Source organism: Ictalurus punctatus, chromosome 22 (assembly GCF_001660625.3).
Source record: "Ictalurus punctatus breed USDA103 chromosome 22, Coco_2.0, whole genome shotgun sequence".
Taxonomy (NCBI): Eukaryota; Metazoa; Chordata; class Actinopteri; order Siluriformes; family Ictaluridae; genus Ictalurus; species Ictalurus punctatus.
Genome location: NC_030437.2, coordinates 15,431,057 through 15,455,377, shown reverse-complemented (window position 1 = coordinate 15,455,377; position 24,321 = coordinate 15,431,057). Strand labels below are relative to the sequence as shown.

General features: G+C 39.8%; 1 protein-coding gene across 1 annotated transcript in view; it reads left to right on the top strand.

Annotated features, from left to right (window-relative positions):
• Positions 1–8,228: 8,228 nt before the first annotated feature.
• whrnb (whirlin b) overlaps positions 8,229–24,321 on the top strand; it is a 79,010-nt gene continuing 62,917 nt past the window's right edge. Inside the window, exon 1 of the mRNA XM_053674665.1 lies at positions 8,229–10,088. Coding sequence (XP_053530640.1) covers positions 9,408–10,088 — 681 coding nt within the window. The 5' untranslated portion in view covers positions 8,229–9,407. The remainder of the gene's footprint in view (positions 10,089–24,321) is intronic.

The following is a 24,321-nucleotide window of genomic DNA, read 5'->3' as shown; positions in this document are numbered from 1 at the left end:
TTACCTTAAAAAAAATAGATAAGGTTAAGGAATTAAGTATCAAGTTTGTGTTCTCGGGTTAACTCAAACCCAATTTGCAAAGTTCTAACATGTTTCTTTGGTGTGTATGTATTGTGTGTATGTATGTGTGTATGTACGTGTGTATGTGTGCTTGGAGCTAGGGCACGGTGATATTGCAAAAAGAAATAAATCTTGATTATATTTCAATTTTATGAATGATTCTTGATTCTTGAAAAATGAGTTCTTACATAATGCAATTATAAATAAATTGTGTGGTTTTTCGAAGTTTTTTCAATTTATTAGCGTGGAATTTGGAAAATGTAGATATTCAAAAATAGTAATACCAGCATCTATGGCAGGGGTGGGCAATCTTATCCAGAAAGGACTGGTGTAGGTGCAGGTTTTCATTCCAACCAAGCAGAAGCAACTAAGTTGTGACAAGGTACAGCATGTCCCAAGGGTAGCATGTAAATAATAAAGAACAGGGCAATGCACCGATCCCTGAGGAACTCCTTGAGTGGCCAGACATATCTGTGTTTGCCATTGATAGCAGATATGGACAATTTACAGCATCAAACAAATGTTCAGGGAATGAAAATCAGCAGAGATCATAAGAACACATTTAATGCTGATCTCCTAGTTGTGTAAAGTGAGAATATAAAGAAATGTTGTAGCTAGCAATTGGACCTTGAACCAGGAACTCCACATTACTCAGCATTAGGAGTTGGTCGATAATTCTCTAGTAAGGCAGTGGAACAGAAACGAAAACAAAAGGAAAAGTATATTAATGAGATGACACTTCCTAAAGAGAGAAATGGAGGCTGGATCGATCATGCCAGGCAAAACCTTTGATTTAGAGTTAGAGATAAAGATGGACTCTTAGTGAAAAAGAGAAAAGCTCTCATGAATTTGTCAAGTGATCTATAGAGGGTATTACCATTGTCAAGTGAAGGAGAGGCTGTCAGAAAATGGTGGTAGCCAATGTCGTGCTGATTTTATCTTTGATGAACCTAAGTCAAAGCAGAAGAAAAGTGTGGTGAACAAGCAGTATTTAGGGCTACATAACCATTTGGTAGTGCATGAGTAAACTAGGCCATTGGTTTTTAAGTACACAGCTCAGGTGTAAACCAAGGAGAGAAGTGATTTAATGGCCAGATGAACCAGTATGTCAAAAATGGTGCCAGTGTAATGTGGCAGAGACCTGATTGCAGGGTTTGGGAATGGGAATGCTACAAATACCTTCTCTAAGATTATGTTATGACTCTGCCATATTGAAAAATGTGTTTACACCACCAAATTGTCATGCTCCAACTCCTCTCCAACTCCCAGAAATGCTCTTGCAATCCTGTTCGCGATTACATTCCTTCTAGATGGGCAGGATTTCTGATGAAGGCTGTGTTGCAATAACAGGTGTGTTTTGTAAGGTGCATTTTCTGAATAAAAGTCATTGCCATTTTGTTTGTCCAGGTTCCTCGCGACCCAGTAAGGATAAACGGTACAGAAAATGGATGGATGGATTATCCAAAATCAAAACATCCCAAAGTGTTTTATTACACTTATATCACAATTACAAGTTTAAATTTATTAATGAACATCATACTTCATCGTTTATGGCTATATTTATGGTACTGTCGCAAGGCAAGTTAGTTCCCGTTATCACGTACAGTATGTTATAGCAGCTATAAACAGTCTGTTAATCACCAGCCTCTCTTTGTCCTTTCTCTTCAAGTTAACACACACACACACACACACACACACACACACACACACACACACACACACACACAATTTGTCATGTAATCGAGAAACCAGAAAACACAAAGTTCTCGGTTCCGAAGACTTTCCCATATCGGAAAACTAACTGACTGTTCCAAAGTGTTGACACTGGAGACTCCTTCCATAGATGTTAAATAACCCTCTACTTACAGAAACGTTTAAATCAATGGTTATACATTTTCCTTCTTAATTAACAACACATTTTTTTCAATCAATGCCTTCTGACTAATCACATTTGCGGATTCAACAACTCTGTTTTATACATTGATGATAAAATGCTCCCTTATTACTGTTGATGTGCTTGCATATCATGTTGCTCTCAGTGACTCCATTCATGCTTCTAGCCCCATGATTGGCTCTGCCTATACCGCAAGGAGAGACTGCTATTGACTGGTAGCATGTTACTTGTCAAAATCAGTGCACGTAAAACGAGGCAGGAGTGGAATTGTGAAAAAATGCATCATATTCCCGAGAGGTGTCCAGTAAATAATAAAGAGGATAGGACCAAACACTGATCCCTGGAGTGTTGCGTGCCACAGTCGGACCATTCTTGATGGGTCTGCATTGATGCATGAAGGGACGCATAGAGGATACTCATGAGCTCCATTTTAAATCACAAAATGAGAAGTGGGACACATTATGGCCTCGGGAACTCTGTAGGATTTCACAAATCACTACCAGACTACAAGTGTGCCATTTAGGGAAAGTGCTTATGTTGATCACGGGAGCCTTGAGTAGCCGATTTTGGTCACAAATTTCTCTTATATTACATTTTCAAGGAGACTTTAATGAAAAACTGAATGAATGAATGGATGATCAATAGGTTTTGTGAGCCAGTTTTGCTTCCGATGTCTGTGTATGTACAGTATGTGTTCCTTTCATTTTAGTCAAGGCTGTGATGTACAATGTGCACTGAAAGCCTAGACTTCATTACACACACCCTGGCTACGTCCTACTGTATTACACAACCGTCATGATTATTCAGAACCATTAATTGTCCATTAATTTCCTTACATGTGGTCTGGTGCCGAGGACAGTAATTGCAAATGAATGATGAGTGGAGCTCCTAATGGCATCATCCCAAAAGGCGCTAAATCGACGAGCCAAAAATCCTGAAAGACACGTTGAGAGGTGCTCAGTGAAAAAAACTGGACATGTGAATTAGAAGAGCTTCTTCAGTCACAACAATGTGCGATAATAAATCCGTGTGTATAAATAGTCCAAGGAAAGCATGTGACTGACTATAGACGTCTGCTGAAGCCCTCGGCTAATGCTTCTTTATGAGCTTAAGGGGACACAGAGCTGCTGTTATACAACTGGAGTCTGTCAACATATCTAGTTGCTACAGGGCCAGGCTGAATCCCTTCAAGGTGATTGACAGGCTGAAGCAACACATCGCCAGTAAAATAACTGACATGTCTTTCAGTGCTACTTTAACGCTACTGTTGACTTTGCTACACCGGTGAATGAGTGTTTCTATGTGGATATTTTTTTTCTCTTATAAGGACATTATGACTCACTATAATAGACTTGCACAACACTTTTCAGAGTTTGTGTGCTATTTAGAGAACGAGAGCACCTAAGGGTAAATATACCACAGTCACCCCATCTTATACTCTCCTGTAGTGAGTTTCTGTCTTTGCAACAGTAATACCTGCAAGAAGCTGTTGATTAATTGTCTATAACAGCAGCTCTAAATGTAATTCAGTTGCAAGGTTTATATTAACGTGCTTGTTCCAATACATTATCCCGTATATAGTAACGACTTCGAGAGACCTATGTAGTGGATGCTCCATATAAACATATTAAATAAGCGTGTGCCGTTATCGAGGTTTTCTGTGAGAAGACATTTATTTAGCATTTTTGGAAGGAGTCTTCAATGTCATCGCCTTGTAACTTGTGTCTTGGAAGGCTGTAACATGACACAGTGGATTTTTCCTCTTATTAACTTCAAGAGAGAGGAAAAAAAGAAAGGCAACTGTTTATAGCCTCTATAACATAAGCGATAACAGGAACTTTTTTCATGGACGTTCTACAAAATGAAACGTGTTAAAATAAAATACAAAATTGTCAGAGTTGGGAAAATGCTGTGGTATAAGTAGGGCTGGGTGATATGAGAAAAATATCATATCATGACACTTGAGAACATTTCTACAATATATGATGCGTATTACAATATATAATTTAGCGAACAAACAGTCTGCAAAAAAGTAGTAAATAAACACACACAAAAAAAAACATTCAACTGAGTATGACGATATTTTTATTTACTTCCTACAAAGACAAAGAAAGAAATGCGTCAAATCAACAGAATCGATTCGGTACCATTTAATTTGTAATTATTAAAAACATACAAAAATACATAACCATACCAACGATATCTCGGAAAAGTGTATCGCATTATCATTTATCACGATATCAATGTTATATCGATATATCGCCCAGCCGTAGGTATAAGAAGAATTTGCTGTCTTTGCTTATCCTATAAGAACATACAAGCTCACACCCAAGGATTTTATTCTTACATAAATAAGTTTTTCATGGCACTCTTCACACAACATGGCAAATACACACTGTACTGTATGAGTTTGAATATTTTGCTAATTTGAGTCTTACAACCATATTACTAATTTTTATATAGCATCATTTTATACTCAAATGCACCAGTTCATATATAAAAGCAGCTCAATATTTCAGGAAAAAGAGCAAATAATAAAAATATCCAAACAATCTGAAACAAAGTAGTAACATTGGACAAGATCAAAAGTAAAATATGCAACATACATGTTTAAAAATATTAATAAAAATCACAATTTTGAGTAAAATTCCAGTAAGACAGGAATGTAAATATACAATCTAGAGAAAATCTTAACTAAAATTACTTATTGGGATGCTTGATGTATGTTTTGTGGGATTGACATGTAGCTTTACCATATCTTTTTTCATTTCTTGTTCTTGTGGCTAAAAGTAATAATGGGTTTGGAAATATTAGATCTTATTGTGGAGGTGAAGGTGTTAGTTCATTATGGAATTTAAAAACAAATACACTATATGACCAAAGGTGTGTAGACACCTGACCATCACACCCATATGCACTTGTTGAACAACCATCCGTTCCAGATTTAGTCCTCCTTTGCTGTTGTAATAACCGCCACTCTTCTGAGAAGGCTTTCCACTAGATTTTGGAGCGTGGCTGTGGGGATTTGTGCTCATTCAGCCACAAGAGCATTAGTGAAACCAGGCAGTGATGTTGGCTGAGGAGGTCTGGGGTGCCGTCGGCATTCCCATTCATCCCAAAGGTGTTCAGTGGAGTTGAGGTCAGGGCTCTGTGCAGGTCGATCTAGTTCTTCTACTCCAACTTTGGCAAACCATGTCTTCATGGAGCTCGCTTTGTGCACAGGGGCATTGTCATGCTGGAACAGGTTTGGGCCTGTTAGTTCCAGTGAAGGGAAATTGTAATGCAACAGCAAACAAAGACATTATATACAATTGTGTGCTTCCAACTTTCTGGCAGAAGTTTGGCTAAGAACCACATATGGGTGCGATGGTCACATGTCCACAGACGTTTTTGCTATATAGTGTATAATAAGTTTTTAAGAAAAAAAAAAGTATTTAGTATTAAACATCCAGAAAAGTGCTTGTGTTCATGCTCAGTCCTGCATTCTGTATAAGCTGTGATTTGTTTATGCCTTTTTTTGTGTAAGCCAGTGAACAGCATGCTACAGTCCCGGTAAAAGAGAATTAAAGCATGAGTCAATTTCTCTTGGCATCATTCAGTGTGACATAAGGCCTGACTTTGGCAATGTTTCTAAAGAGAAAAAGTGGTGGTTCAGTAATACTGTCAATGTGAGACTTCAATAAGATGAAAATAAGAGTGGGCCAAGAATCCATGAAGTAAAACAAAGAAAATGTCTGGCTTTTCAAATTTTTACAAAATACTGTCTATCATTAAAGCCATTTCGAAACATTTCCAGTCAGTCCAGCTGAGGTTTCACGTTTGTCTATCTAGTATATTATGATACACAGATTTAAATGAAGGACTAAGGTCTAAAAGGACAAGGACTGATACTTTGTTTTCATCAGTGTTTTACCAAAGCTGTTTCAGGTTTAGAATTTTAGCAATCTAGTTTAGCTGCTTCTTTAAATGTTAAAGATTCCTTTATTATATACACATTTATTATATAAGATTTCACAATTCAACACAGTGATACAAACATTGAACTGTACCAGTGCTGTTATAATAAATCAAATTAAAACCTCATAGATCACTAAATCGAGTCCAGAGAAAGCTTATATAAACTTATTTACACTCCACAGCTAGAGCATAGAACTGCCAACATGATTATAATTTTTTGTTTTGTTAAAATAACATATTAACTAGCATACTCTTAGGGTTTGATGGATAATTAAAGGCTCTTAGCTTACAAAAAAGAGTTCTACTTGGAAACCTTTTTGATAGGGAAACACTGTTGTAGGATTTAAAGGTTCTTCCAGAAAGATAACCAAAGAACCATTTTCTAAGAGTAGTTCAAAGAAACCAGGTAGAAAAGATGGCGTGTGCTTTACAGTTAATACTGTATAAGAACTGACAACAGACCATTCAAGAAGACATAAAGAAAATAAAGTGATTTTTTTTTAAGGTTTTGTAACCAAATCTGTCTGCAAAGACAATTGTACAGCAGAGAACAGGTTTCACTTAGAGTTAATACATCATTAGCACCAAAACAAGGCTCAAAATACAATCATAGCTAAAAGAATAACAAATCCCATATAACCGCTATATGGTTCAGTGAAACCATGGAGAGATCGACTCTGCAACAGGCTGGCTAGCCAACTTAAGCTGAGTTTACACTGTATGTCTTTTGCAAAAATGCATCTTGTTAAAGAATTGTTTGGTTTGAGTTGAGATTGGCGGTCTTAGAATGCATAATGTGATGTGCTCGTAAAAGCCACCAATAGGTGGACAGCACATGATTACACAAAACTCACACGACAGCTACAGATGCTAATGGACAGAAAAATATCTTTATGACCACAAGCTCACTCTGAAATGGTTTCTGTTTATGTACGAGAAAATTACAGGCCAAATCACTTATTGTTTTTCACCAAAGTTAGTGGTCGTCTGATCGTGTTAGTCCAGTCCATATACACTTGTCCATGATTTTCCATGCTGGAAGAAAAAGACGTTTTGCTGCTGCTACTTGCTGTATTTAGTCCTGTAGCATGCGTATCAGTGACCCTCTCCCAGATGTGAAACTCAGCAAAAAACCAAAATGGACACTTTTGAAGAGGCACTCAACATTATACATGGTCTGCATGGTAAAACCTTGACTACACACTCTACCTAGGAAAGCATGTGACGCAAATAACTGTGTTTGTAGAAAATACAACCCACTCGGGGGACACCATGAACGGGTTGCCGACCCATCGCAGGGCACTGTAACACACATTTACACACTATGGACAATTTGGAAATTCCAGTCAGCCTTCAACACATGTTTGGACTGGGCGAGGAAACCGGAGTACCCTGAGGAATCCCCCGACGCACGCAAACATGCAAACTCCGTACACACAGGGCAGGGGCGGGATTTGCGAGGCGAGTGTGTTGACCTCTAAGCCACCATGGGAGACCTGCTGACTTGTATGGATGGGTGTGTGAATGTGTACGTGATTGTGCCCTGCGATGGATAGGCACCCTGTCCAGGGTTCCCCGTGAACCTGTAGGATAACCGGTAGGCTATAGAAAATGGATGGATGGATGGAGTCAAGTAGTTCTTTCTACTCTGTGTGTTCTTCATACTACTTCAAAATTAAAGTTTAGGTGTTATACTTATACAATTACAAACCCCCCTGTATGCATTTTCAATATATTTCAAGATTTTAACAACAACAACAACAACAACAATAATAATAATAATAATAATAATAATAATAATAATAATAATAATAATAATAATAAACCTTAGTCTTTCTCCATTTTGTGTCTCTTTCCCTTTTGCTCACTCCTAAGCTGTTTTTTTTTTACGTCATTTATTTAATTTTTTTTTCATGACAACGTGTGAAATCTTACTAAGTCGCATAAACGAGGCCATTTAAGACCTGATTCGCGTCATTCTCGAAGTAAACCTTGAGGACTAAAAATAACTCGGGTTGAATCCCAAACGGCTCACTGTTGCACATAAATGGCGCAATGCAAAGCGTTGAAGCCATTATCTCATACACTATGTAGTGCACTTGTATAGGGAGCAAGACGCCATTTGGGATTCAGCCGTGTGCTCAAAAAACAGTTCCGTTCATATATTTATAAAAAAAAAAATTTCCCCTTTCGCCTTAACTGTAGCACAGTGTTGTTTGTCGCTAGGCGACGTAGTCGCGCAGCGTCTGCGTCATATCCTACGAATAGAGCTTGCTGGACCGCGCGAGCCCCTGCTCCAGCTTCTTATGGAGAGAAGTAGCGCGCGTGCGGTGTGTGAGCGATGGGCAGGCAGGCGCTCTCCGGTACTCTCTCTCTCTCTCCGGTACTGTCTCCGGTGCTGAACACGGGAGGAAAGTTGTCCTCCACCGTTTGAGGCTCTTTTATATATTCATGTATCACTGCGTCTCCGTAATAACGGGATTGAAATGATCTGCATTCAACTTGGAGCTCGTGCGGAACTTGGTTTGGTCTGGCACAGATTCTCAGATTCTTCTCCCAGGACCATTTCGCTTTCCTTTTAAACGCGTAACATCATCCTTCTAGAACGAACAGTTTTTAAAAAAAAATCATTTGCAGAGTTTATTGCGTTGTTAAACTGCTTTAAATACTCTGGGAAACTTTTGCGTAAAGGCACCTATTATCGACATGCTCTATGAGTGAGTAACCTTTACATATATAAAAAAGTGAACGCTTCAGTTAATGTAGAGTTAATGTATATGTGTAATGCATATCTATTTTGAAATATACGCTATATCAGCTAATATGACTGCTTTCTATTTTAATTACGAGTAGGCGTTTGGACTGGTTTTTTCCCACTGCAGTGCTGAAGTGTACATTTGGGACAAATGAAGCGGCCAGTTCCAGTTCTGAAGTATTTTATGGTGTGTTGATAGTTTAATACTGGCTTATAAAACTGTAAATAAAACAACTGACACTTAAAATGCATCTTGTTTGGTGATAGGCTGTGATCAGAATTCACTCTGTATTGTGTTAGGAGGGATAAATCTCTCGGCTTGGCTTCAGACTAGATATTGAGCCTAATAATTTTGGGGAAGGTGTTGATGTAGGTTCCTTTACTGGTCATATAATAGATTACAACCTGTTTAAAACACACTAAAGAATAAGAAATGAAGCGCAGGATGTCGAGTCACTGCATGCCAGGGTCTCAAGGTGCTTCTGTTCTGCATTGTGTCCGAAATGGCACCCTACTCCTTATTCCCTACACACGGCGAAGTGCACTCTGGCTGGTTTGCATGCGTTAAGCTACACCGTTTGGACACTGTGACTTAAGGACTGCGCCTGATATTCTGCAACACGCTTGCAGACATGAATATGAAACGGCAAAAGTCTCTAACAAGTGCGCTATATCGTGATTAAGTGGATGTTTTAGACGTACGCACGAACAGACGCACGCACGCTCGCTCGTACGCGCGCGATGAGCTCGGAGTTGGAGTGCGTGTCGCTCAAGTCGCGGGCGAACTCCGTGGGCTCGGGCGGTCGCTCTCTCTCCGTTAACGTCCAGCGGCTGCACGACTCTCTGCACGTGTTACTCAGCGACACCGAGCGCGAGCAGTTCGCGCACTGCCTGAGCGTGTACCACGCCAAGCGCAACGTCTTCGACCTGGTGCAGACGCTTAAAGTGATCCTCGACACGCCCGGCAAACGCCAACTGCTGCCCATGCTGCGGCTCGTGCTCCCCCGCGCGGACCAGCTGCTGTTCGACCAGTACACGTCTGAGGGCCTGTACTTGAAAACAGAGCCGCCTACGTCTGTCGTGGACGCGCACCACGCACCTGGAGAAGTCAATCACGCAAACGCCGTTATGAGCGCCCACGCGCGCGCGCCCTCAGTGCACTTTGCCGGCGCGGCGGATTTCAGCACCGCGGCTGAAGGGACAGCGCACGACGACACGCGTCACGTGACTCTGAAACGCTCCAAGAGCCACGAGGGCCTCGGTTTCAGCATCCGGGGCGGCGCAGAGCACGGAGTGGGGATCTACGTGTCTCTGATAGAGCCGGGCTCCTCAGCAGAAAGAGAGGGACTCCGCGTGGGAGACCAGATCATCAGAGTCAATGACGTGGTGTTTGACCGGGTCACCCATGGAGAGGCAGTCAAGGTCAGGGCTGTGTGTGTGTGTGTGTGTGTGTGTGTGATGCCATAACCTTTCCAAAGTTTTCCAATAACAGCACATCCCAAACTATTTTATTACTTTTAAACCACAGCAGTTTACCAACTATTGCAATTTTGTTAATTTATTAATGAATGAGTTGTCATGCTTTTTATCCATTTATAGTTATGTTTAATGTTGTGCAATGTTTATGAGACAAGTTAGTTTTAGCAGCCAAAAACACTCCTTACCAGCCTCTCTCTCTCTCTCTCTCTCTCTCTCTCTCTATCTCTCTCTCTCTCTCTCTCTCTCTCTCTCTCTCTCTCTCTCTCTCTCTCTTTCCCCCATTTAATAAGATAAAAAAAAATGCAGAGAATATTGTACCAAGAAACCAGAAAGCTGAAAGTCCTCTCTGAAAGGGCAGGACATGTACTGATTATTACAGAAAGACTTACATGCTGTTAAATGTTAAATAAATGAATCCTTACAGAAAGCTTCACCATATCAATGATTATACTTTTTTTTTTTTCTTGAATATGAACACATTTTATTATTAGCCTTGCATTATTGTGCTTCAGCCCTACAAGTCCTTGTGAATGAGGTGTTGCTATAGAAACATTAAAATATTAAAAAGAGCGCATGCGTATAATTTGCCTTGCAGCCAGTACAACTGTCCAAGCTTCTGTTATAGAAAATGAATCAACACGTTCTGACCAATCAGATTGGAGAATTCAGCAGAGCTGTGATATAAATCGATATAAAGTCCTGCATTCTTATGGGGCTCCTAGTGGCTTGCACCAATACAGTACTAAGCATCCATGTTTCACATGTGTGATATTATCTATTCATTGACTAAACAAATGTAATACAGTAAATTAATGCAATTAAAATGTAAAAAATATATATATATATAATGCATGTATATCCATGTAAATATGAATGCAATTAATTATCGGCTGCACAAATGTGGTTACACACAAAAACAACACATCATAATTCTTACTATTTAATTTCGAAGGAATATAATTACAGATAAAAGATTGAGGCCGTGTATGATGGATAAAATGCCTCTGTCTTTCATTTTCTTAGAAATTGTTAATGCTATTAAATGGAAAGGTTTGTAATTGCTGGGGAAGACCAGGCGACAGAGAGGTCAAGTAGAAGTGTGACACATTGTGCAAAGTGGATTGTGTAACTTTGGCCCTCTTTTTCATAGTCTTAATGCAAATGTAATTGCAAATATTCAGTGTAGGAAACTTTTTGTCAAATTAGTCGGTGTAATGGACCTTCTAGTCACCCCCATTCTTGTAAGGTTGTAGAAATAATTCTATTTTACCTAGATATGAGGTCTAATAGCTAAAAACCATATTTACTACATGCAAAGTGTAAAAAATGGGCAAAAACCTAACCAAATCACTAATATATCTCCATTCCATCAGCAAATTATGCTTATGTATGGAAAACAACCATTTCGGGTGATACTTCTAACGGATTACTGCTGCATCACCACTTGCACCATAAAACTACTGTGTACAATTTGCTTTTGGGATGCGCAACTGCATTTGAATTTTTGTCCTTTCAGTCTCCTCTTGCGTTTCCCCCCATGTACTTATTATACTTGTTTTCCTTCCTGGAAAGCTTAATTTGTGCACCAGCTGAAAACATTTCTCAAAAAGAACACGTGCATGCAGAATAAAAGAGAGGCAGAGAGGGGAAGAAAAAGCAATCTGTGTTTGGCTGTGCTGTTATTTCATCCTTCTTCACCAAGGACACAGTGCATAAAACCCCCCTGTTACACCTGAATGAGCCTCTCTCATGGTCACACTTGATTCCTGTATTGTGTATACAACATGGCAAAGTTCATGATGGGTTGAATAGCAAGCTTCAGGTCCACTTTTCCCCTCCATTCTACACTGGTACCTCTAGAGAACTTGTTAAAACAAGAGCTATTTGTATCATAGCCATGAGGGGGGACGTTAGGTCTGAGTCCGAGTCCTGGTGACTAACTTGCACAGGACAACAATCAATATTTTCTTCATTCTTGCCACCTGATGACCCAGTGTTCTGCCACAGGCAGATTAGAAGCTTTCTCACATAGTACTTTTTCCTGTCTTTGAATTTTTACTGGCTTTTTTTCTCTATTTTCATGCCTAATTTCAGATAATTGGATAATTGAATTAAAATGGACCATTGCATTGAAAAGACCTGTTTTTAGAACATGAGGAATTTAATCAGCTCTAAAATCCAATCCAAAGTGGTACACTCAGGCATTTGTGCGCACAGACCTCAAGAGCGGGCTTGAACCCCTGCCCCTTGCCCTTAGAGTTTATGTGTGTATAATAATTGCTAGTTATATAGTTTTTTGGTGGCTCCCAGAACAAAGATTTAGCCTGGAGTGTATCTGTGACTGGGGATTAATTTTTGTTGCTGAACAAAATCAAGGCACAATTAGCTCAGCTTCATCCAATAATAGATTGGGTTTGATCAGATTGGGTTCCAAGAGCTCTCTCGCTATTCGGCACCCCCTGTGATTTAGTGATATAGCTTATATGTGCCTCAGTGACTACAGGTTGTAACGATACCCAAATCATATCACAGCATACTCAGGTAAATCATGTTATTATTATAGGAAGCACAGTGCATCCGGTAGCATTGCTGCATCATAGCTTGATTCTGAGCTCAGGTCACTGTTTGTATGGAGATTCACATGGATCAGTGTGGGTATTCTATTTTCCTCTGACCTCCCAAAAAACATTCCAGTAGGTTGATTGGCTATCCTAAATTACCTCTATGCATGAATATGTGTACAGTGAGGGAAATACGTATATATACACTTTTGTTTTTGTTATTTAGTATACTTCCAATGCACATATCCACTTTATGTCATGTCACGGCAGACTAGCGACTCTATTTCCCAGAATGCACCACAAACGACAAACATGGCCGACGATGACTACAACTCCCAAACTAACACACAGAGACCTTCACCTTCCCCAGAATACTAATCACAAACACTTGTTCCCAATCACACTCATAATCACATCACACTTTAAGAGACTGTTCTTTCGCTATACCTTTGCGAAGTATTACGCTCAGTTGCTATTGTCTCTATTGTTTACCAAGCCTTGCTATTGTGTTGTTATTGTGGTTATGATTCTGCTTTACCGTTGTCCTTGATTTCTGCCTTACCTGCTCTAGCCTGTTTTATTGATCGCCTGAACTCTGCCTGTCTTTGTTTTTGTTTTTGTCTTGGCCTCTGAATTATAATAAATTCAATAAAGCTCTTAACTGCAATTGCATCCATCCAAAACCTCATTACATGACAGATTACTTCACGCACACCATGGATGCAGCAGGAAAGCGAAGGTGACGTCCCGCCAAGGTAATGAAAAACACCATACCGAGACTCAATTCAATCAAGCTTACTCAGTGGATTTCCATGGATCCCCAGAGCCTTACGATGGAGCTTTCGACTACCCAAGGCCGATCCTGTTCTACTGCCAATGATATTTTTTGAGTCTGGTGAACCCCAGTCCTGACAAGAGGCAGTGGCTTGGATTCATTGTGCCCTGGTTCTTCGGCCCAGCCCACCAGTAGGCAGAGTGTCTGGCCAGTATGGGGTCCAGTGGACTCAACAATGTCACTCAGTTTGTGGAACTATTTATAAAGGAGTTTGGGGGTCCAGGGCAGAACTACAACCTGGATGAACTTTTGAGGAGAGTCAGTGGGACGAGCAAGCCTGATCTGCCATTCCACACTTTTTATGAGTGACTTGACATGGTGGCCTCCACAGCTCAGCTCCAGCCCCAGGTTGACAAGGCAGAGGTGAGGGTGACACAGGCGTGCGAGACCAAGGGCTGCAGTAAAGAAACCAAACTACAGTGTCCCATCTGCATTAAACTCGGGATACACAGATGAAATTTCTGCTCTCAGGAATGTTTCAAAGGCAGCTGGTGTACCTACAAACAGTTCCACAAGAGAGCAAGAGCAGAGCTCCAGCTTGAGAACTACGAGACGGTCTCCACCTGCAGAGATCCTGCCAGAGGTCAACGTGGCGACATTGGCTCCAAATCTCCAACCCTGTGACCCAAGAAGTGATCTTCATCAAGACCCAAAAAGTCACGCCCCTGCTAGAAGTCAACGAGGCGACCTCCCACAACATGTTCTAGTCAGAGGCCAACAAGACGGCTCCTCCTCGCTCCGCCTTCCTGCTTGGCTGAAGATGTCACTCTGCCATCCTGCTCCGCTGAGTACGTCATTCTGCTTCCATGCTTCGCTGAAGACGTTGCTACTTTTCTCTGCTTTGCATCGTATGTCGCTCCTCCTTCCTGCTCCATGGATGACATCGCTCCCCCCTCTGGCCTGGTAGAGAACGTCACTCCCCCCTCTATCTGCATGGTGAACGTCGCTCCCCCCCTCAGGGTGGGGTGGTGTCTCTGTCATGTCACGGCAAACTAGCGACTCCATTTCCCAGAATGCATTTCCAAACTACAAACATGGCCAACAATGACTACAACTCAAAAACTAACACCCAGACATGTTCACCTTCCCCAGAATACTAATCACACGCACACCTGTTCCCAGTCACACTCACAATCACATCACACTTTAAAAGAGACTGTTCATTCACTATACCTTTGCAAAGTAAACACTCAGTTGATCTGGTCTCTGTCACAAAAGATAAGCAAAGATGTTTAAAAAATTTCATTGATAGGGATGAATAAAGTTGCAGGACGACCTGAAAGCAGCAGTTAGAACATTTAAACTTAGACAAATCAAAGGTCTTCTGGAGCAAAATACGAAATAAAAATAAACATTTTTGGAAAAATTAATCTCGTCATCTTGAGAAAGATTCAATTGTTATTGAATCAATGAATCAATTCGTCCAATTGGTTACGAGTGTCTATGAATTAACTTTGTTATGCAAAACAGCTTAGAAAATATGGGAATACTGTATAGTCAGTGTATATAAAGCAAGAAGTCGTCAAATTGAAATAATTTTATTTTATCTACAGCTGAGATCTAAAAGCAAAAATGTGATGTTTACTAAATGTGAAGTGTAGTAAACTTTTAGGCATTGGAAAATATGAAGCTAATATTAATTTAAAATACAGTTATAGTATGCAATTAAAGGCAAAATGCAGTGTCTGCCAATAAGCTTAACTTACTTTATGGAATGTAAGTACGTATGTAATATCTTACAAAATGAAAATCTATCCATCCATCCATCCATTTTCTGTACCGCTTATCCTTCACAGGAAATCAAAATCATTCCAGAAAAACGACTAATTCATTGGGCATTTCAGTTTGTGACTGCTTATCTAGAATTTTCTCAACGTTTGTAATGAATATCAGATAGTGTATAATTCACAGTATGTACTGCATAGTGATCTGATAGAGTCTTGACAGATTTAGGTTGAATGCCCAGTTACAGATGACTAATGGAAACACTGTGGTAGCTTTGTGGTCCAAGTCTACACTTGGTTGGAGGCCCAACGTTAATGATGAACTTGCCAGGTGTTAATTTTGCTAAGGTATTAATGTGCTGGTTGCAGTACAATGCCCAGAAAAGAAAGAATAAGAGAGAAAAAAAAACAAAGTGTGCTAAAGCAGTCAGCTCAGTGTAGCAGCTCCTTCTGTTAATGGCCAGCTTGCAGGAGAGTAGACTAGTGAGGAGAGTAAAAGCAGAGAAAAAGATGATTTTATTTGGATATACTGCCTACAGGATACGTTCACTGCGATGTTTGTGTGAACTGATGCTGAAGTAGAACGTAAGCAGATTTATGTACCACGCTAAGAAATTATACTCTGCAAAATGCTATTACTGAAAAATCTTTTTTTTTCTAATATGCCTAGCAGGTCTAAATAACCAAGCCCTGAATAACATGTGAAGAGTTTTCTGCAAGAAATAATGATTATTATTGGTGAATTAAGGTTTGAGTGTGTGGTGTGTTTTGTAAAAGTGTTCCTTTATTAGGAACACGTGTACAACTGCTCATTCACGTATTGGGTAAAATGTGATGTTTTTCAGAAACTGCTGATCTCTATAGTTGACCCAGAACTGAGTGAAAAACTAAAAAATGTCCTGTGTTTGTCCAGTCCAGTTCTGCAGGCAGAAACACCAGGTTGATGAGAGAGGTCAGAGGAGAATAGCCAGACTGGGTTTAGCTGACAGGGAGCTGACAGTAACTCAAATAACCACTTGTTACAACCACAGTGAGCAGAAACGCATCACAGTTGAACCTTGAGGCAAATGTGCTACAACAGCACATCGGGTTCCATGCCAGTCAAGAACAGGAATCTTATCCTGATCACAGAAACTGGACAGTTGAAGATTGGAAAAATACATTATGTAAATGAAAATCTCAGGAGCTCAACAGATTCTGAAATATTCCAACCAACCTACCTGACACGAACAACCATTCCACGGTCAAAGTCACTGAGATCACATTTCTTCATTGTTCTGATGTTTAATATGAACATTAACTGAAGCTCTTGACCTGTATCTGCATGATTTTATGTTTTGCACTGCTGCCACGTCATTGGCGGATTGGATAACTGCATGAATGTACCTACTAAAGTGGTCGGTGAGTGTATATATACACTAATCACCTGGGAATCAGCGTGTCCCGGGCTATAAATACCGGAATCGATTCCTACACAAGTTACTGACTTGTTCTCTTTCTGTTGTACCTTGTCCTATTTCTGACGTTGCTGAATGATACAAAAGTGAGGACTAAATCTTGTCCCAACCTGACCCTCTCAGATGAGATCATCTAGAAGCGCCACATGACTGTGGATATTTATTTCCTTCTATCTATGATGGAATCTGTGCTTGTGTTTAATGTTAGATATTGGTGTGAGCTTAAAGCAGAGTGTGATTACATAACGGTCAGAGATAGTAAGGTGTTCAAGAGGGAAATAATGATAGGCATCTCATCCCTTCTCGCTCTGTCTCTCTGTCTTTTTTTATGTATGTGTGGGCTGGGAGCAGTGTGCTTGTTTTCGAACACTGAATCGACATTTCTGAGAAGTGTATCTCTCTCCCTCTGTCCCTCTCTCTCTGTCATGGTCTCTCTCTCTGTCATGCTCTCTATCTCTCTGTCTGTCTGTCTGTCTCTCTCTCTCTCTCTCTGTCTCTCTCTCTGTCTGTCTCTCTCTCTCTGTCTCTCTCTCTCTCACTCTCTCTGTCTCTCTCTCTCTCTCTCTCTCTCTCTCTCTCTCTCTCTCTCTCTCTCTCTCTCTCTCTCACTCTCTCCTGGCATTTTTGCCATGTGTGTGTGAGTAATGCCAATCTCGCCACCTCACAGTCAGAACTCAGTCCTCAGCCTGCACAAAGCAGGACAGCACTAATGCTGTAGAGAATATGTCAATTACCAAAATGCTTGGTGCTAATGCAATTCATTACTAATAGCTTGGCTCACAATAGTCACAAAAATCACTTTTAATGGAAATCAATCGTACTTTCAATGAAAAAGACCAATTTGTAAACTTGCATGACTTTGCTGTATAAAAACATATTCCTGCATTTTTTTGCCACTTAGTTCAAGCTTTCTGTTTGCAACTGCAGTCCCCTCTGAAAGTATTGGAACAGCAAGGCCAGGTCTTTTGGTTTTGTTATACACTGAAGACGTTTGGGTTTCAGATCAAAAGATGAGATCAGACCAAAGATCAGAATTTCAGCTTTCATTTCCTATATTACATCTAGATGTGTTAAACAACCTTTGGTGGCAGACCACCAAATATTTAGGTGTGCAAAAGTGTTGGAAGAGATAGTCTTAAAGTAAATATCCCTTGCTTGCAATAACTGCATCATTATGGCGACCCACTGGCGCCACCAAACGGTTATATTATACTTTTGTGATGGTTTTCCAGGCTTTTTGCACAGCCTCTGTCAGTTGTTGTTTGTTTTGGGGGGTTTCTACCTTCAGTCTACTCTTCAAGAGGTGAAATCTAGAATGTTTTGGGTTATTGTCTTGTACATGATGACGTTCCTCCCTATTAGATTGGATGCATTTTTTCTGTAAATGATCAGACAGAATGTTCTGCTGCTACCATCATGAGTTACATCGTCAATATAGATTAGTGAGCCTGTTTCAGAAACAGCCATGCAAGCCCAAGCCATGACACTACCTCCACCATGCTTGACTCATGAGCTGTTTGTCATGAGCAGATCCTTTTTTTCTCCACACTTTGGGTTTTCCATCACTTTCGCAGGGGTTAATCTTGGTTCCAGAATGTTCGCGGCTCATCTCTGTATTTTTTGCGAATTCCAATCTGGCTTTCCGATTCTTACTGCTAATTTGTGGTTTGTATCTTGTGGTATGGCTTGTATATTTCTGCTCTTGAAGTCTTCGATTGGTGGATTGTGATACCTTCACTCCTGCCCTGTGGAAGATGTTAGTGATGTCTCTGACTGTTGGTTTGGGGTTTTTCTTCACAGCTCTCACAATGTTTGTCAATAACTGCTGTTGTTTTCCTTGGCTGACCTTTTCGATGTCTGGCTGGTAGTACACCAGTGGTTTCTTTCCTTTTCAGGACATTCCAAATTGATGTATTGGATATGCCCAATGTTTGTGCAATGGCTCTGATTGATTTTCCCTATTTTCTCAGGGTCAAAATGGCTTGCTTTTCTTACATAGACAGTTCTCTGTTCTTCATGTTGCCATATCCTTTTTTAACAACAAATGCAGTCTTTACAGGTGAAACCCAGAGCTCAAACCAAGAGTACATGTTCAGAACTACTAATTGAGTAAACAATCAATTTAACAGGGCACACCTCGGCTACAAGAAACACCTGTCAGTCACATGTTCCAATATTTTTGATCACTTGAAAAATGGGTGTCTTGTAACAAAAAGCTGCCGTTTTTTAACACATCTAGATGTACATAACTGGAAACGAATGCTGAAATTCTGGTCTCATATCTTTTGATCTCAAACCCAAATGTCTTCTCTGTATAGTAAAAACAGAAGAACTGTCCTTGCTGTTCCACTACTTTCTGAGGAGACTGCAAGCTGCCTTGACTTAGCTTACTGTATAAAGTACATGGGATTAAGAGTGACTTTTCATGCTCAATTAGTGCCGGCTCCTCTTAATATCTGTATCCACCCTGGAACACATGAAACATGTTTATGAAATTTAGCAATTCTGGTGCTAATTTGTTGGCTGGTGCCGTATTTCCATTATTCAATATACTCCAGTGGACACCGTACAGTTACACAGTTACAATTTCACTTCCTCAATCATAAATAACTGTCAGGTTTAGCAGTTAGCTCCTAAAAACAAAAACAGCCAAGAAACAGCTTCTTTCCTCATTCACTGTTTTCCAGTAGCTGACTACATTGAGTACACAAAGTCCCACATTGTGTCATTTTACATATGTGCTGGATTAAAATAAATAGAAATCGTTTCATAATACTTTAAAGATGGTAAAATGTTCACTTCAGCTAGCTAACCAGTGTTCGCTTCTTAATTAAAGCTAGATAGTGCTGCTTGTGGAGTACATTAGTTAAACAACAAGGTATGAAATGTTATTACTTAATAGGAAATTAAAGGGTATTAAATATAGTTTGTTGAGTAGTGTGACAACAAGAGGTGGTCAGTGATGTAGCTAAACATAAATAGCTAAAACGACTAGCTAGTTTAGTGGTTACTTACTCTTCTTATGAAAAATGAAGTGTATATATATATATATATATATATATATATATATATATATATATATATATATATATATATATATATATATAAAGGGTATTAAATTAAGTGAGCATCTGTTGCAGTGACTAAATATTACTCCATGACTTAAAGAGCTAGGTTAATCTTGTAACATTCATGTCTCTTCAAAAGCCCTTTTGTAAGTTTATTGTGCATCAGGGAAGAACATTTTAGTAGCATGAGCAGATGCTAGAATGGACTTGCTTAATTTAAGTTCTTAAGTTCTTAGTTTGGATTAAATTAAGTTCTTAATTTAATCCAAACTACAATTGTTTTAGCTGTAAAGAAGAAGTCGAATCCTGTCCAGCTCCTGCCTCTGTGCCTCTGAGTCTAATTGTTTCTGTGTAATTGGGTTGCCACGCTAAGCTAATAGAGGTGTAGAGCATTGCTCCTGGTGGGAACCGCTACGCTCAGTTATTCATCGGGTCTATTCTGTTTCTCATCAGGAAATAAATAATTCATAACAGCGTTTAATTAAGCAGCCAGTTTTTAAGATACAGTGCCCACAAGGAGATTTGATGCTTCTTCCTGTCTTTTAGCTTTCATGGAGCTCAGCTTAAGTCATACAAAGAGCTTGTTTTCTGGGTGGTGTGCATTGTGCAGTGGTTGATTAATAAACCTCCCAAAACACAACACGATTGCTTTTATTGTTGTGCTGAAATGAACAGATGTTCAGTTGTGATGCTTTCAGGGTTGTTCATAGGTCCTATGATGATAGTCTCTGTGTAAAGGCAAGAGTCGATAATTACAGTTTTCTATTATAAAGCGTTTTTTTCTTTTCTTATGAAGATATTATTAAATAACCTTGGCTTAGCTGAAGAAATCGTTTACGGTAGTGACACAGCCTACAAGGTTACGATCTCCCATGGGCTTACTAATATAAATTTAAATTAAAGTCTGAAATAATTATTCAGCATGGGCCGTGTTCAGAGATGGCTACTTAAATCCAAACACTACGTCAGCATGTAGCTCGGAAAAGTTATTTCGAGATTTGCTAAGCACATGATTAACTGACTTTTACTGTGACATGAGAAGAATATAACACTTTGGGATATGATCTACTGAAGTGTTTTATTCCTCTTATAATGCAGCAATTTGCTAATGATTACAAGTTTTTAGTTATTAATGAATAAAGTATTGCTTTTTAGCCATTTATACTGCAGTGGATTATGACCATAGATTTTGCTATACAGGATAACATTAATAACGACATAGCCTCAAATTAAGCTGAGAGACTGTCATACTTGATTTATGCTATAGGCTACTATCTAGTGAATCTTTTTTGGAGTAACTCTGTAATAGGTAGTTGACAACAGTCATTCAGCATCTAGATGTAAATTTGTTCAACAGCGGGTATGTTTCCTGTCACAGTGTACAAGGTGCACACAGAAGAGCTAATGTCTTTCATCAGGGTTGCCAGGTTTCAGCAAAGTTTCCAGTCTAACTATATCTCAAAAACCACACAAAAGACCTGAAACTAGCTCCAAACAATTCAGGCATTGCAGAAGTGGGAAACATGGTCACCGTGGTGCACATGCATTTCTGTACGGGCATTATCCATCCCATAATCCCCCGTTCACTTTCCCAATCTTCTGTATCTTACAACAGTAATGGTTCGCTTCATCTTGGACACACTGCCTGTAATTGCACTTTGGCTTTGTTTGTGATCTGGCATTAAAAAAACGACCCTGGCAACCCTGTCAATAACTGTCATGTCCTGGTCAAAACAACTAAGCCGCTTACTATGTTAACAAGAAAACAGAAAGTGTAAAGTCCTCTGGCTTGAAGACTTTCCCATGATAGAAACGTTAAAGCGCTGACACTGAAGACTCCTTCTGTAAATATTAAGTAAGCGTTTCCTTACAGAACGGTCCACCATACAATGATTATACATATTTCTTTGTTGAATAACAATCTGTTTATTATTAGACTTGGATTTAGTGGAGCTCACTCCATACAAGTCCCTGTGAACAGGCTGTTCCTATAGAAGCGATATAAGTGACATTAGTGTAAACCTGTGATTTCAATTATAGCCAGACCTACAAGGGCAGTGGTGGCTTGGCTGTTAAGGCTCTGGGTTACTGATCAGGGGTTCAGGCCCCAGCACTGCCACTGTTGGGCCCTTGAGCAAGGCCCTTAACCATCTCTGCTCCAGTGGCGCTGTATCATGGTGCTCTGATAGTATACCTACCATATGTTATGATCAAAACACACACACACTAACATACACTCACACACTGTGTAGGTTTGATTAAGCGTGGATGATTCAAACTTTGCTTGCACAGCTGTGAGCAGTGCAGTTTGGTCAGTGCGTATAATTCTCAAGACAAGCACATGTGAAAGGCAGGAAGATATCCGCTGACGTTATCTTCTCAAACATGGAAAGGGTCCACTCTTCTGACTCTCATCAACCCATCAAACCCTTACACTTGGAATCTTTATCGGCTCCTAATTTATCTGTAATTAATTTCTCCAGGAGCATGTAATGGCTTGTTAGCAGGGATCATTTGAATGTCTGAGCACGTCTCTCTTGTTTCAGAATAGAGAGATAAACGCCATCGTTCTGACTCCGCTATGAAACTTAATGCCAATCTAGATACCTTGCTCACTCCTTTTTGTCTCCTGTCATCCCTGAAGATCAGTCGCATAGCTCGCCTAGTACTCATTCAGAATATCAACTCAACATTTTCTCCGTCTCTGCCTCCCTCTACACATTTCCAAATGTTCTATTCTGCCCTGGTGCTTACTAAGAACTCAACCTGAGCCAAGGCTGTGAGGTTGAGATCATGCATTTTGCAAGTATTGAAAATATTTTCAAGTCAAGAATTTCTGGTAATGTTTTGGCTTTGAATGTTTCTGCTACTAACCTGCAAAGAACTCATCAACATTTATAAGGCTAAAATGTTTATGGAGGGCATCGTTTCCAGTTCCATCACACTGTGAATATTTATCTCACTGTTTTCTGGGTCAGTGGCCTACTAGTTTTGCATCTAACACACTCAGTGTAGCATTCTTCCTCTGTATTTTGTTCATCCAGCATTCAGCAAGGTTCATTTATGATCTCTTGTAGTAGCACTCTTGTAGTAGTAATGTTAAAGCTGTGGTTTGTAATTTGCTCAGTTATTTCTAATCCAGTAATATACATAGTGTTTCAAAGATACATTTAAGCAACCCTCAATATCTGAACATAATCTATTCAGGAAAAATGTATTTATAGTGAATTTCCATAAAGCATAAATTTCCATGTTTAACTTTTTGATCTTTTGTTCAAAACATTTACAAAAATACTCTGCGCTCATGGATATCAAACAATTGCAAACAGAACACAGGTTTATATATATATATATAAAAGTCCATTTCCACCATCAGGACTATAATTAAGAAGTTCCAGTCAACTGGGAATGTTATGAATCAACCTGGAATTAGATGTGTGTCTATAGTGTCTCAACGCACTGTGAAGAGGACGGTTCAAGTGGCCAAAAAATCTCCACGGATCACAGCTGGAGAGTTGCAGAAGTTATTTGTGTCTTGGGGTCAGAAAGTCTCCAAAACTACAATCCGAAGTCACCTACATCACCACAAGTTGTTTGGAAGGGTTTCAAGGAAAAAGTCTCTACTCTCATCCAAAAACAAACTCGAGCGTCTTCAGTTTGCCAGACACTGCTGGAACTTGGGTTCAGGGTTCTATGGTCAGATGAAACCAAAATAGAGCTTTTTGGTAATAAACACCAGAGGTGGTTTTGGTGCACACAGAGAGGTAGCCATATGGAAACGTACCTCATGCCCACGGTTAAATATGGTGGTGGCTCTTTAATGTTTTGGGGATGTTTTTCTGCCAGAGGACCTGGACATTTTATTAGGATACATGACATCATGGTCTCAATCAAATATCAACAGATATTATATGAAAACCTGACTGCCTCTGCCAGAAAGCTTAAGTGGGCCGTGGTTGGATCTTCCAGCAGGACAATGATCCAAAACATACATCAAACATACATCAAAATCAACACAAAAATGGTTTACTGACCACAAAATCAAGGTCCTGCCATGGCCATCCTAGCAAACCCATTTAAAACCTGTGGGGTGAACTGAAGAGGAGAGTCCACCACTGTGGACCTTGATATCTGAAGGATCTGGAGAGATTCTGTATGGAGGAACGGTCTCAGATCCCTCGCTATGTATTCTCCAACCTCATCAGCATTATAGGAGAAGACTCAGAGCTGTTATCTTGGCAAAAGGACGTAGCACAAAGTATTGACTAAAAGGGTGAAAATAATTATGCACTCCTATATTTAACAAACATATTTTTTGGATAAACCTGTGTTTCGTTTGCAGTTGTTTGATATCCATGAGAGCAGAGTATTTTTGTGATTTTTTTAAACAAAAGCTCAAAAGGTTCAAAGGGCCTTCTTTGCTCATATTTAGCAAGGGTGTCAATATTAGTGGAGGCCACTGCAGTACCTAGTGTCTGTTGTTTTTCCATGATGCAAATGGAAAGTTGGGAATCCAGCATGTTGTTAATAA